Genomic DNA, 15,299 nt, shown 5'->3' on the forward strand with positions numbered 1-15,299 from the left:
TATTACATCTACATTGGGTATTGAAAGACACTGCTTATATGGAGACTATCACATTCTTAACAGGTAATGTGCACACCTGGCAGGTATAGTCCATTTCTATTCTCCTTTTCTAATTAATGCAACGAGTTCATGACCGGTATGCACACCAAGCTCAACATCAGTTGTGTCTCTCAGCACCTGATGTACAATTGAGAGATGCTGGAAAACCCTTGTAATTATATTTTCATATTTGGCAGACTTGTTGCAGAAATTTCAGCAAAAGCCTCATGTGCTGGCAAATGAAATAATCTGCCGCATGTAGCGATACACTAATAACGTGAGGCTCCATGAACAGAATCTACCTCATGACTGTGTGTAGTGATGGTGAGTAGAGATGAGCTAATATGTTCGAAAACGATTGCCAATTTCAAATTTGTCACGAATATGGCACATTCGGATTCGTGATTGGAAATGCAAGCATTTTTTCTTAAAATCAGCCAAAATCGGTAAAATTCACTAAAAGTGCAGGAAATTATTGCGTTGCCTCTAAATTATTTTTATCAGTTTGGCTAGGCTAGTGGTGGTATATGATGAGCGGGGGGGGGGGGACGTGCTTGATAAGGGGAGGGACTGAGGAGAGCTCAGCGGCGTGCTTGTAATCTTTTCTTTTCCCATAACTTTATGTGTGCAAATTGCGGCTAGCGAATCAGGGCTCAGGAAGTATCCACAATGTCCGGACACAAGGGCTTGTGCCTTTGGCTGCTGAAATCACATGTCCCTCTCTATATAAAGAGCGGCCATGTTCTTTTAGTGCCATTTTGTGACTTTAAGAGATCAGTGAGGATACCCCTGGTCTGCTCCTGGATTTATTAGAGATTTTAGCTAGTTAGCTAGGCAGTTAAGCAGTTGTTTCTAAGTCAGATAGTTTAAATAGTTAGTGTCCTCTGTTGCTGCGACATCGATCTTCTAGCAGATTTTTTTCTCTTGAACCATTAGTGAGGTCCAGACAAAGACAGCAGGGCACATTTCATAGAAGTCTGTTGTGCACTGCTTCTATTGTGCTCCATGCACAAGTAATGTTATGTTCTGCAACTTAGAACTAAGGAATTGGAGGGAAAAGCTGTCCCTGCACTGAGACTCAGCTTAACCCTACGCTGTGGTGGGTGCCCTATTCCTTATGAATAGCCCCACTGAAACTCCTGCACTGAACTCAAACAAAGACCTGTAGGAAGGGGAAAGGGGTCCCTAAAATATCTAAGGACTGGGAGCAAAAGCAGGAGACCTCCTGACAGAAAAGTTAACTGCAGAAACAAATATTAAAGGGAACAAAACTGGTGGAACAAGAATTCCCAGGAAAAACAATTGTCCAAAGCACAAAGAACTAAACAAGGATACTTAGCCAGAGCACAAGTGTAACAACACTGATGTCCAGCGGGGAATGGGAGCCAGGTGCTGAGTAATAAAGAGTGCAGAGATCATGTGACCAAGAACCCCAGCACCACAGGAAAAGAATAGAATCCAGCAAACCACATCAAGATGGCCGATAGTAAAACAAAATAGATTCTAACAAGTACACCTTTAAAAATCTATTTTTTTCAGTTGCTAATGTGATACAGAAAGCCATATTTCACTTTGTCATTTAGTGCTGCTGAAATTCAGCTGTGTGCAGAGCTGTTACAAAGTAAAAAAAACAATTTTTTTTAGTTGCTAACATGATACAGAAAAGCCATATCTCAACTTGTCATTTTTTGGCAGTGAAATTCAGCTGTATGCAGAGCTTATGCAGAGTAAAAAAATCATTTTTTCTGTGACAAACATGATACAACAGACTAGATCTGATTTTTAAATTTCTTGGAGCATGTATTCTATTGCATACAGGTCTCATCCACAGTAAAAAAAAGAACACTTTCTTCTGTTATTAACATGATACAGCAGGCTAGATGTCAGTTTGAAATTTCTTGGAGCATATCTTCTATGTTATACAGGCCTCATCCACACTAAAAAAATACTTTCTTCTGTTAGTAATGTTGTTGGGTGCTGAAATTGTTCTCCACACAGGGGTACACGGGATAAAATCGAAATTGGTTTTCTTACTACCGTGGTATATGAAGCAGGCTACATTTCACCTTTAAATTCTTTGGTGCAGATATTGTTCTCCACACAGGGGTACACATTGTTCTGTTACCACCATGCTCCAAAAAGTAGGCCACATCTGATGTTGTAATTATTTTGTGCTGAGATACTGCTGTATCCACGGCTCATCCACAGTAAAAAAATCTATTTTTTTCTCTTACTGCCGTGCTAAATAAAGCAGGCCACATTTTACCTTTTAATTATTTTGTGCTAGTATTGTGCTCCAGCCAGGAGTCCACATTTCACAATATAAATTATTTGTGATAATAGCATGGTCCTGAAAAAATGCCACATTTAAGCATTCGACAGGGCTTGGAGCAGAATTTCTTGCTTAAAGTTTGATCAGTAACTGGCAACACAAATGAAGGATGCCCAATTTGGAGACCAAACATTTCCAAAAACTATGTTCAGATATCACTAATGTGGCATCAATTAATTCCACAGCGCTTTACAGACACTAGTGGCACTGTCCCCTAGAGCATTGGGTCTCACAATCTAAATTTCCTATCAGTATGTCTTTGAGTGGGGGAAGAAAATTGAGTACCCAAAGGAAACCCTTACAAACACAGGGAGAAAATGCAAACTCCTTACAGATGAAAGTCTGCTAATGTTTTTGCGTTGACAATTCAACGTTCCTGGGGTTTCAAGTCTATCACTGTGACGCACACTGTGTGCCTTACTGCTTTCTTGGGGAAAACAACTCTCAAGATTGTCTTCAAGCATGCTTTGATACTGCAGCAAGGGCGCGTCCCTTTTCAGGGGGGGGAGCAACTGGCAAAATGTACTTTTGTACCATGGATCGAACAAACTGGCAACACAGTAGTCAGCACTATTTTGAATATTAACAATACGGGCAACAAACATGTTGCAAATAGTGCTGCAACAAGGCCCTCATGGGTCGATATCTATCATGAGGTCCAAGTCCATAGTGTGTTGGTGGTGAGATAACACTCAAGCTTGCTTCCTTCATCCCCTCCTGGCAACCACGGAAAACAGAGAGGAAATCATTATCCTCTTCATCTCCTGCACGTCCATCACCTCTTCCTCCTTGTCCTTCTCCATTGGCTCCTCCCCTGGCAACCGCCTATGAGATGACAGACCAGAACTTAGAGATATTGTTAACCCTTCTGCATCCTCCTCTGCTTGATCCTCTTTCCCTGGGTCCACCACCACCTCCTCCCACAGACTGTTCAAAGTGTGCTCCAGCATGTAGATGACCAGAATAGTGATGCTGATGACGGCATCATCAGTGTTATCTTAGTAGCCATTTCGAAAATGTGCAGATAGGTGCAGAGGTCCTTCATCTGAGTCCATTCCGCAAGTCCATTTCATTCCACATCCGTACAGCATTTGCCTAGGCTATATGACATGAGAAACTGCATCAGGGCTTGACACTGCTGCCACAGTTGCTGCAACATGTGCAGAGTTGAATTACACCATGTCAGCACATTGCATATCAACCGATTAATCGGTAGGCTGAAAGATCTCTGTAGCGATGCAAGTCGATAACCCGTGGGTTGCGAATGGCAGAAGTGAGCACACAGAGACCGTGGTTTCTGCAGCAGTGCATCCAGGCCGGGATATACCATCAGGTTGAAGATGAGAGCCATGCAAGGCACATGTGTGAGGTTGCCCTGGCATAGGGCTGCCACCAGGTTTGCACCGTTATTGCACACTGCCTTCCCTGGCTCAAGGTTCAGTGGAGGCAGCCATTGTTCAAACTCGGCATGGATAGCTGTCCACAACTTTTGATCTGTATGACTGGGATATCTAAGGCATATTAATTTAAACACTACCTGATTGCGGTGAGCCTTAGCGGTGCATGACGGAGATTTGGGGGATTCTCTCTGCACTGTTGGAACGTGTGTCTCATTAAGGCTGAGGTTGAGGGCGCAGGTGGAGGCCCTAGAGGAGATGGAGGAGGCAGAAGCACTGGAGGAAGTGTTAGATAGAGTTTTTTTTCCCGCAAGCACTGGGGATTACAAGACTTGGTTTCTAGTGACACCTTCGTGTCTAGTGCTTTAGTTCACCATCCCCTGGTGTGTAGTAGTTTAGTTCTCCAATCCAAGCTGTTTAGTAGTTTAGTTCTCCAACCCCTGTTGTCTATTAGTTTAGTTCTCTATGTTCTGGTGTGTATTTGTTTAATTCACCAATCCCCATTGACTATTAGTTTTGTTCTCGGTGATCTGGTATAAATTTCTTTCGTTCTCCAACCCTAGATGTTTAGTAGTTTTGTTCTCCAAACCCCTGTTGTCTAGTGGTTTAGTTCTCCATCTTCTGGTGGATAGTGGTTTTGTTCTCCATCCCCAAGTGCCCTGCAAGACTTGGGGGTTCCAAGACTTGTGGAGCAGCCCATTCCCCGCCTGTCCCCACAGCTACCAGAGTCACCCAGTGCCCAGTCAGCGAGATGTAACACCCCTGGCCATGCTTGCCTGTCCAGGTGTCAGTGGAGAAATGCACCTTGTCAAACTTTTTTCAAGGAATGGGTGATGTTGTCAGCAACATGCTGGTGTAGCGCTGGCGAGTTTTCTTAGAGAAGTAATGGTGATTGGGCAACTGATAATGGGGGACATCAGCTTTCGGAAACTGTCTGTATCAACCAGGTGAAAAGGCAGCATTTACGTGGCCAACAGATTGGAGATGGTGAAGTTCAAACTCTTGCTTTGACATGTGTAGGAGGAAGGAATCTTTTACGTGACCACAACTGCGGGACTGAGGGCTGTCTGCTGTGCAGAAACAGCATTATAACTGATGCAAGTTAATTTCAACAGAAATTCAATTATGTATCATAGCAAATAGTGAAAATGTATATTAAAATTTCTATTTATTTATATCCTATTAAAAATGTATGAAAGATGAGAACAAACAAAAAATTCTAATTTTTTTGGACAGAGTTGTATACTCCCAGCTCTAGATAATATCCAAAACTGTCCACCAAATAGTATATGGTACATTCAAAACAATGGTATTTGAGACCTTCTGAGATTCAATATATTTCTCTACGCTTATATATAATTACCACCACATACCTTTAGCAGGCCTCTTGATCATGTATGACCCACCTATCAGTAATCATAGGGATATATGATATCAACAAATAGTTTAAATGTCTTGCTTTCTTTTTATTATAATAGTATCTGTGAACCCTCAAACATTGGTTAATAGGATACTACAAATAAAACACCCAGCGCATTTTATGACTTATCAATTATAGTTATCCGAACACCTTTGACAATGGTCTCTATGGTACTCCACATAAAAAAATCTTCCCTCAAACGTTGAGAGGATTTATCAACAGTGATCTCATACATGCGGTATACTTTCATTGGATATGTATCCCCATAGATAGACATATATATCAAACATAGACAAAAATATTTGGATCACTAATTATTAGATATATTGCACATGTATCCATCTGATTTTTAAGTGCACATATTTCTAAATATTCATGGCAATGCATCCACAGGTGCTATCGTAACCCATCTGTTTTACAGGTTAAAAACTCACAATGTGGAAAGATCTCACCCCAGTAGTAGATGCTGATCTGCTAGGTCAGATTTTTCTGAGATCTTAAATCAGACACGAAATCTAGATCAATTGCCTGACCCGATGCCCCAAAGGCTCCTACCCTTACAAGGGCAGTCCACAGCTTACCCTACACTGATACTGCAGGTTATCTTGTTGATCTTAATGCGCCTCCCAACCCATTTCTTCCATTATAGATCCCTCAGGGGAATGGCTCATTGACCTTAATCAGTCCATAGGGGAAACAATGTCCAAGTTCATCTACATATGTAACAATCCTGTATATGTGTGAATGTCTATGGGCCATTTCCCTGAGGAATTTATAATGGAAGAAATGCATCGGGAGGCGCATTTAGATCCTCATGATCATCATGATTCCCTCACCTTGTGTGACACGTACTGTGAGTGATGGTAAGATGGAGGAAGAGGAGCAAAGGCCACTTGATGTAGCGCTTGACATCTACTGGAACACATGTCCTTTCTGGCCCTCATCTACAAAGCGTACAGCTGTGCGACTGGCAAAAAAAGGGAGCGGAGTAGCTCATCTAGTAAAAGAAGTTGTCAAAATGCTGTGCAGTTGCTCACTGCAGCAAAACAAATCTAATTCTCATCTCTCATATCCTACATATGTCATAACCCTAAACAGCTATTGAGTACTTTCAATTCTCTCCTTCCACCAGCTCCCCCTCCCTCTCCTCTCATGTCAGCTGAAGACTTTGCCTCATTCTTCAAGCAGAAGATTGACAATGTAAGGCAAAGCTTTTGCTTAAAGTCCCCACAGCCCTCCTCATAACTACTCAACTCTCCTCCTCCAAAACCAGTTTCTCCACCATCAAGGAAGATCATCTTTACTCTCCAAATCACATCTCACCAATTGTGAACTTGACCCAATACCATCCCACCTCATTCCAAACCTTACAACAGTCTTCATCCATAGCATAACCCACCTCTTCAACCTGTCACTAACAACTGGTGTCTTCCCCTGTGATTCAAACATACCGCGATCACACACATCCTCAAAAAGCCCTCCCTTGACCCATCCTCTGTGTCTCGCTATCGTCCCATCTCACTTCTCTCCTTTGCCTCCAAACTGCTGGAAAAAGACGTCTATTTTGAACTGTCCTCCCACCTATTCTCCTGCTTCCTCTTTGACCGCTTACAATCTGGCATCCGACTGCAACATTCCACTGAAATTTCCCTGGCTAAAATCATTAATGACCTACTAACTGCCAAATCCAAGCGACTCTAGTTTGTCCTCCTCGTCCTGAACCTGGCATATGCCTTCAACACAGTGGACCATTCCCTCTTCCTACAGACTTTCTGATCTCTTGGCATTACAGACTTGGCCCTTTGTTGGATCTCCTCGTACCCAACAGACAGGACATTCAGTGTCTCCCACTCACACACCACCTCCTCATCTTGCCCCATGTGTCGGTGTCCTCCAAGTTTCAGTTCTAGGACCCCTGCTCTTCTCCGCCTACACCTTTGGCCTTGGACAGCGGATAGAGTCTCAAGGATTTTAGTATCATCTGCATGTTGATGACACATAGATTTATCTCTCTGGACCTTATATCACCTCCTTACTAACCAGAATCCCACAATGTGTGTCCGCTATTTCATCTTTCTTCTCTGCTAGATTTGTAAAATTTAACATGGATAAAACTAAATTCATCATCTTTCCACCATCTCATTCACACCCCCCCAACTGACCTATCCATCAAAGCGAATGGCTGCCCACTCTCCCTAGTCCCATAAGCTTGACTCTGGTCTCTCCTTCAAATGTCTGATCCAAGTCCTTTCCACTTGCTGCCGACTCCAACTCCAAAATATCTCTGGGATCCGCACATTCCTCAACCATGAATCTACAAAAACACAAGTGCGCGCGCTCATCATCTCCCGCCTCAACTACTGCAACCTCCTGCTCTGTGGCCGCCATTCTACCACTCTCACACCCCTCCAATCTATCCTAAACTCTGCTGGTGGAATAATCCACCTGTCACCCATTATTCCCCACATTCTCCCCTCTGTCAATCCCTGCGCTGGCTACCCTTTGCCCAGAGACTCCAGTTGAAAAGTCTAACTTGAGCATGCAAAGCCATTGAAAACCTGTCTCCTCCATACATCTGTGACCTGGTATGCCTTTACTTACCTGGGCGTAGCCTCCCATCCTTACTGTGGGACTCTGTACTCCAACAGGTTTCCCACCATGGAAATCTTCAAAAGGAAGCTGAAGACTCACTTCTTCTGACAAGCGTACAACCTGCAGTAACCCTTGCTCCACCAAACCGCTGCACGACCAGCTATACTCTCACATACTGTATCCTCACCCATCCCTTGTAGATTGTTTGTGCACCCTCACGGGCAGGGTCCTCTCTCCACTTATACCAGTCGGTGACCCCTTCTCACATGTAAAGCACCATGGAATAAATAATAATATTTGTACCACTATTGTGTTATGGCAGCTTTTGGGCCCGTTTGAAGGTATTGTGTATGCGTTTGGTTTTGCCCCCCATTGAATCCAATGGTGTTCGGTGAATATTCAACAAATAAATAGGCAAATATTTCAATATCAGCGATTGTAATCTCAACCGAACATTGAAATATTCGCTCATCTTTAATGGTGAGAGCGGATCTACACTTCATCAAATTTTCCCCCCAAATTTGATTAGCGGTGGATTATTTAATAACATAATTAAATGCATCAAATATGTGTATAAAATTCTAAATTCTTCTTAGAGTCTACTGAAACTGTTGTGAGCTCTGTAATGCAAACTAACCCTTTTTAAAATAAGAAAGATGTCAACCTATTTGGCTAGAGGAAAATGGATTTAAGCTGTGGTAAATAGCAGCCTATTTAACCCCACACATTAGCTTCAGACTTTGTTAGGTACTTATATTCTATAAACAGTCCAAACATTATCCCTTTTTGGGGGCAAATGCATTCCTTGGTGTTGTTTAGGCACAGGCAGGGTACACAGGAGAAAAGAAGCCATGGCATTTTCAGTTACTTGGCTGAAAAAATGATCCCTTATTTTGGGAGAATCAAGAGCTTAGCACTTTGCTAAACAAAGAAGTAATAGCATAAAATGGTGTTCCTGCCTTTGTCTTTTACACTGTTATACTGTCTGTGATAGCTTTCCCCCATAACCACCTCCCCCACCCAGATTGATTGGGTTTCACAAAGTGATCTGATTGCTGCAGGGCATTATGGGGAAGCCCAAATCTTTGCCATACACCATTAGCATTCTGAATGAGTCATCATTGTTGTTCATGTGAACTTACAGATGGGTTAGAATGGCTAACCACCTACAAAACTATGTAGACATAAATTTAAACAGCATCAATAAGGACTAAATACTGTCATATTGTTCTTATGATACATAATATTAACTTACCCCATGCATATTGAATACAGCTCCAGTGTAGAAAACTCCACATATAGCAATAACCACAAGTACCATGAGAAATCTAATGGCCTCTCTATGCAGTTTAACATTCATTGGTTTGTTATATAGAATGGCTCTTACTAGATCTCCCTTTGCAGTATTGAATCCTAAACAATACAAAAATATTATAAAAAAATTTACATATCAAAGTCCAATTAAACTATTCTTTTCTTTATAAATGTGTATGGTATTTATTGAAAAAATTCACAAATACAGAATTAACATATTACTTTATGAAAACAATGTACTTAAATTAAAGCATATGATATTTCATAGTTTTGCTTAAACTATCATGTTCTCTAAATTGAGTTATGAAGAAAAAAAGATTCCAGTAAATGTATTTTTTTTTTCAAGATAATCAGATTTTTGAAATTCGAATTCATCATAGAATTTTCAAAACAATAAGATTTGCAGTGAATCTGTTTGTGAATCATAATCTTGCAAATCTACTAATTGCCCAGAAAACACACATATAACACTTGACGATCTCCTAGGACTGTACTGAATCACTTTTAAGCTCATTAAGGCTATGTGCCCACGTTGCGGACCTGAAGCATATTTTTTACGCTTCTCCCTGGTGGGAAAATCGCATGCGGATATTACATGCGGTTTTCCCACCAGGTAGAAGTGTTTGTGAGGCGTCTTTGCATGCATTTCCGCATGCGGGTTATCAAGCACTTCTCCAAGCATCACTTGGAAAAGTGCTTGACAACTTGTACAGAATGGTAAAAAATAAAAAAATAAACTTTATACTCACCTTCTGGTGCATTCTCTGTCCCGTCCGGAGTCTTGAGCGGCTCACGCTGTTGTGTGCAGGACCTGCGGTGACGTCATTGAGTCATGTGGTGGGTCACATGACTCAATGACGTGGCAGGTCCTTCAGACAACAGCGCGACGGAGGGAAAACATCAGAAGATAAGTATAAACTTTATTTTATTCTTTTTTTTACAGGTTCTTTGGTACCCAGGTCTGGATGAGAGTCTCCTCTCATCCAGACTTGGGTACCATCCGCACATTGATTCCGCTGCGCTTCCGCAAAATTAATGAACATGCTGCGGATTTTTGACCGCAGCATATACGCTGCGGAAAAATCCGCAGCATGGGCATTGACATTGCGGAATGCCATTGGGGACCATGGGGTGCGGATATACATGCGTTTTTCAAGCGTTTACGCTGCGGAAATTCCGCAGCATATACGCTTGAAAAACGCTACGTGGGCACACAGCCTAATGCAAACATAACATTAATGATAATGTCCAATTGATTTCAACCTATATGGTTAGGGGTAGATGGGTGGTAACTAATGATAACTCGAGAGGAGCAAATAAATTTGAGTGGAAATTAATTTATTCAAATTATACAAAAATATCAATTTGATAAAATGTAGATCTTATGTAATCAACTTCTCCCCTCCATTTTTCAGAATCCTAAATGGCCATAAACACGTTAAAAAAGAGATAATCCTTATATTCACCTTTCTGGCCCCTCCTTGTCACATATCCGGTCCTTGCTGCATCTCCAGATCACCTCCGCTCACACTGAAACTCCTTTACCTCTCACACTGGACTGTGACTTGTGGCTTACATGAGGGAAAGGGAGGGTCCTGCGATAGGTCACGATTAATGATGGGCGAGCACTAAAATGCTCGGGTACTCTTTGTTCAAGTCGAGTAAATTGGAATTCTCTAGTGGTCGAGCAGAGCAACGAGCCAAATGTAAGACTATGGGAAACTCAAGCATTTTTCCTGCGCCAACCCTCCCCCCGGTGGTCTGCAGAGGACCTAAAAATTGCCCAAATCAATTGGAACAGTGCTCAAATGACATGGGAACAGCATGGGGAAAGACCCATGGAAGCATCTCTGACTCTCAGGTCACTGTTGTCAACAATGTTGTCAGAGTATTACACCACTTTTATGGACTCACAATAAAACATACAAAAACTAAACCAAAATGGATTTTCCTTAGAAAAATGTTAAGGAACATCCATTCCAGGGTAATGACTTGTATATAAGGCAAAATAAATAACAAAAAACAAAAATGTTCCCCCACACCTTGGGTTATGTTCACACGTAGAGTTTTTGATGCGTTGTTGCACTATTGCATTGCTTTCAACAGTGAAAATACATTCTCCAGTAAATGTAATTTTAATATTTTACTACCTTTTCTGGACATGTGGTATGTGAGACATGATCAGACACATCCTGTTTCATTTATGAAGGAGGGAATCTGAAAGCCTATCTTTATAGAGCCATCAGCTGGCCCTTACTATTCTTAAAAGGCCAGCAGTCGGCCCTCCCTATTGTTAAAGGACCATCAGTCGGCTATGCTTTGTTGTTCCCATTAATAATGAGTGGGTCTCCTATACTCTAATTGCATATGCAGTAACTGCAACGGCTGCCAAAATTTAGGAAAAACCCCAATACCAATTTAAAGACACATAGAGGTGGGCCTCAGGAACAACATGTTCCAAGAAAGGAGCAGTTCTGCCATACAGTTATAGGGTATGCAGTGAGTACAACGGCTGCCAAAATTTGGGAAAAACCCCAATACCAATTTAAAGATAAGTAGAGGTGGGCCTCAGTAACAATATGTTCCTAGAAAGGAGCGGTTCTGGTATATAATTATAGGGTATGCAGTGAGTACAATGGCTGTTAAAATTTAGGAAAAACCCCAATACCAATTTAATGACACATAGAGGTGGGCCTCCGTAACGACATGTTCCCATTAGAAAGGAACGGTTCTGATATACCGTTAAAGGGTATGCAGTAAGTACAATGGCTACCAAAATTCAGAAAAACCCGTATACCAATTTAACCCCTTTACAGCCTGTGGGGTATTAGTACGCACCAGGCTGTCACCCCCTGTTCAGCGCGGGCTCCGGTGCTGAGCCCTCACTGAACTGGGCACATGTCAGCTGATTATTACAGCTGACATGTGCCCGCAACAGCCGGGGGTGGAAACGCGATCCACTCGCGGATGTTAACATGTTAAATGCCGCTGTCAATCTCTGACAGTGGCATTTAACATCGCCACGCCGGAAGCGCGTCCTTTACCCCGCACATTGGTGACCCCCTCACGTTATCGCGGGTCACTGATGCATGGGCATGACAACCCTGGGTCTGCAGCAGACCCCAGTGCTTGTCATGTAGTGATCACTATGAGTGCCACCTAGTGGTCGGCGCTTATAGCACAGGACCATTTCTGCTAAATAGAGGTGATCTGCTCATCACCTCTATATAGCAGAGGCGATCAGACAAGTGCTGCTTCTAGTCTCCTATGGAGACTATAGAAGTAAGTAAAAAGTGTAAAAAATGTTTTTAAAAATACTAAAAATATAAAAAAAATATAAAAGTTTAAATCACCCTCCTTTCGTCCCATTCAAATTAAAATAATAAAAAAAAAAACACATACACACATTTGGTATCGCCGCGTTCAGAATCACCCGATATATCAATACAAAGAAAGAATTAATCCAATCGCTAAACGGCGTAACGATAAAAAAATTCTAAACACCAGAATTACGTTTTTTGGTCTCCGCAACATTGCAATAAAATGCAATAACGGGTGATCAAAACATCGGATCTACCTCAACATGGCATAAATAAAAACTTCAGCTCGGCGAGCAAAAAATAAGCCCTCAAACGGGTCTTGGAAAATGGCGCCATTTTTTTTTTTTTTTTAGCAAACTTTGGAATTTTTTTTCACCACTTAAATAAAAAAGAACATATACATGTTTGATGTCTACGAACTTGTAATGACATGGAGAATAAGAATGGCCAGTCAGTTTTAGCATTCATTCAACGTGGTAAAAAAAAAAAAAAAAAAATCTGTGGTATTGCACTTTTTTTTGCTATTTCACAGCACTTGGAATTTTTTTCCCGGTTTCCCGTACACGATATGGTAAAATCAGCAATGTCATTCAAAAGTACAACTTGTGCCACAAAAAATAAGCCCTCACACGGCCATATTGACCAAAAAATTATAATGCTATAGCTCTGGGAACAAGGGGAGCAAAAAACGAAAATGCAAAAACGGAAAATCCAAGGGTTGTGAAGTGGTTAAAGACACATAGAGGTGGGCCTCAGCAATGACATGTTTTCATTAGAAAAGAACGGTTCTGCTATACAGTTATAGGGTATGCAGTGAGTACAACGACTGCCAAAATTTAGGAAAAACCCCAATGCCAATTTAAAGATACATAGAGGTGGGCCTCAGTAACAACATGTTCCAAGAAAGGAGCTTTTTTGCTATACAGTTATACAGTTTGCTATGCAGTGAGTACAAAGGCTGCCAAAATTTGGGAAAAAACCCTATACTAATTTAAAGACACCTAGAGGTGGGCCTCAGTAATGACACCTTCCTAGAAAGGAGCGGTTCTGCTATATAGTTATAGGGTATAAAAACACAAGAGCAACTGAGTATATAGCATATAAAAAGAACCTTTATTAGTAAAGATAAAAGTGTACAGTATCATCACACCAATGAATGAATAAATACAAGGGAGGTAGTACAGAGCGACGGGGGCATGTAGCAGCTAGTCATAGTAATACAAAAGGAAAGAGTATAAAAAATGAAAAGAAAGAAAGAAGGAGCAGTCCGAGATCACATGTGCAGGCAGTGGCAAGGGAGGGGATGCATTTATGACAAGGTCTCGAAGAAGACGTAATAATGGACATGTGTCCCATTATTCGCCCACGTCGGGGCAGAATAAGTAGAGACCATAGTTCGTGAAGCACTGACCCATCCGAGCCACAGGGGGGCACTAAATAAAATAGTATAAAGTAGATTCAAAGAAGAGGGAAGGGGAGGGAAAAGAAAACAGGGCAGCCCAAAAACATCATATGCATAAATAGACAGAGAGGGAGAGGCCTCTATAAGGAGAAAACATACATAAGATGGCAATGGATGTAAGTCCCATTATTCGCCCAAATGAGGGCATGGTGAATGAAGACTATAATAAAGAGATACACTCACCAATAAAAGCCACTAAGGGCCACTAAGAAAGGGGTCAGGGAGCACAGCAGGGGCAGCCCAAGATAAGACCAAATGAGGCTCGTTTACATCCATTGCCATCTTATGTATGTTTTCTCCTTATAGAGGCCTCTCCCTCTCTGTCTATTTATGCATATGATGTTTTTGGGCTGCCCTGTTTTCTTTTCCCTCCCCTTCCCTCTTCTTTGAATCTACTTTATACTATTTTATTTAGTGCCCCCCTGTGGCTCGGATGGGTCAGTGCTTCACGAACTATGGTCTCTACTTATTCTGCCCCGACGTGGGCGAATAATGGGACACATGTCCATTATTACGTCTTCTTCGAGACCTTGTCATAAATGCATCCCCTCCCTTGCCACTGCCTGCACATGTGATCTCGGACTGCTCCTTCTTTCTTTCTTTTCATTTTTTATACTCTTTCCTTTTGTATTACTATGACTAGCTGCTACATGCCCCCGTCGCTCTGTACTACCTCCCTTGTATTTATTCATTCATTGGTGTGATGATACTGTACACTTTTATCTTTACTAATAAAGGTTCTTTTTATATGCTATATACTCAGTTGCTCTTGTGTTTTTACATCTATTTTTTGAGTTAAGCAATTTTCTCTTCACGACTATGGGGTGTGAGTTGTGGTTCCTCCACACCCCCTACTCGTGATTATTTTTATGTTGGCCGAAGTGTTTTCCATAGTTATAGGGTATGCAGTGAGTACAACGGCTGCTAAAATTTAGGAAAAGACCCAATATTAATATAAAAACACATAGAAGTGGGCCTCAGCAATGACATGTTTTCATTAGAAAGGAATGGTTCTGCTATATAGTTATAGGGTATGCAGTGAGTATAATGTCTGCTAAAATTTGGAAAAACCCCAATACCAATTTAAAGGCACACAGAGGTGGGCCTCAGTAATAACATGTTCCAAGAAAGGAGCAGTTCTGCTTTACAGTTATATGGTATGCAGTGAGTATAACGGCTGCCAAAATTTGGGAAAAAACCCAATACCAATTTAAAGACACCTAGAGGTGGGCCTCAGTAGCAACATCTTCCCAGAAAGGAGCAGTTCTGCTATATAGTTATAAGGTATGCAGTCAGTACAACGGCTGCTAAAGTTTAGGAAAAACCCAACTACCAATTTAAAGACACATAGAGGTAGACCTGAATAATGACATGTTCCTAGAAAGGAGTGGTTCTACTATACAGTTATAGGGTATGCAGTGAG

General features: G+C 41.6%; 1 protein-coding gene across 5 annotated transcripts in view; it reads right to left on the reverse strand.

Moving 5' to 3' along the window:
* LOC141259325 (probable cation-transporting ATPase 13A5) overlaps window positions 1-15,299 on the reverse strand; it is a 1,017,982-nt gene that overhangs the window by 469,765 nt on the left and 532,918 nt on the right. For all 5 annotated transcript variants that reach the window (XM_073675091.1, XM_073675090.1, XM_073675088.1 and 2 more), the window contains one exon: window positions 9,036-9,193. In XM_073675091.1, the coding sequence (XP_073531192.1) occupies window positions 9,036-9,193 (158 nt within the window). The remainder of the gene's footprint in view (window positions 1-9,035; window positions 9,194-15,299) is intronic.

This window comes from Phyllobates terribilis, unplaced genomic scaffold, assembly GCF_046119375.1.
Source record: "Phyllobates terribilis strain yellow unplaced genomic scaffold, ASM4611937v1 Scaffold_3__8_contigs__length_932513732, whole genome shotgun sequence".
Lineage (NCBI taxonomy): Eukaryota > Metazoa > Chordata > Amphibia > Anura > Dendrobatidae > Phyllobates > Phyllobates terribilis.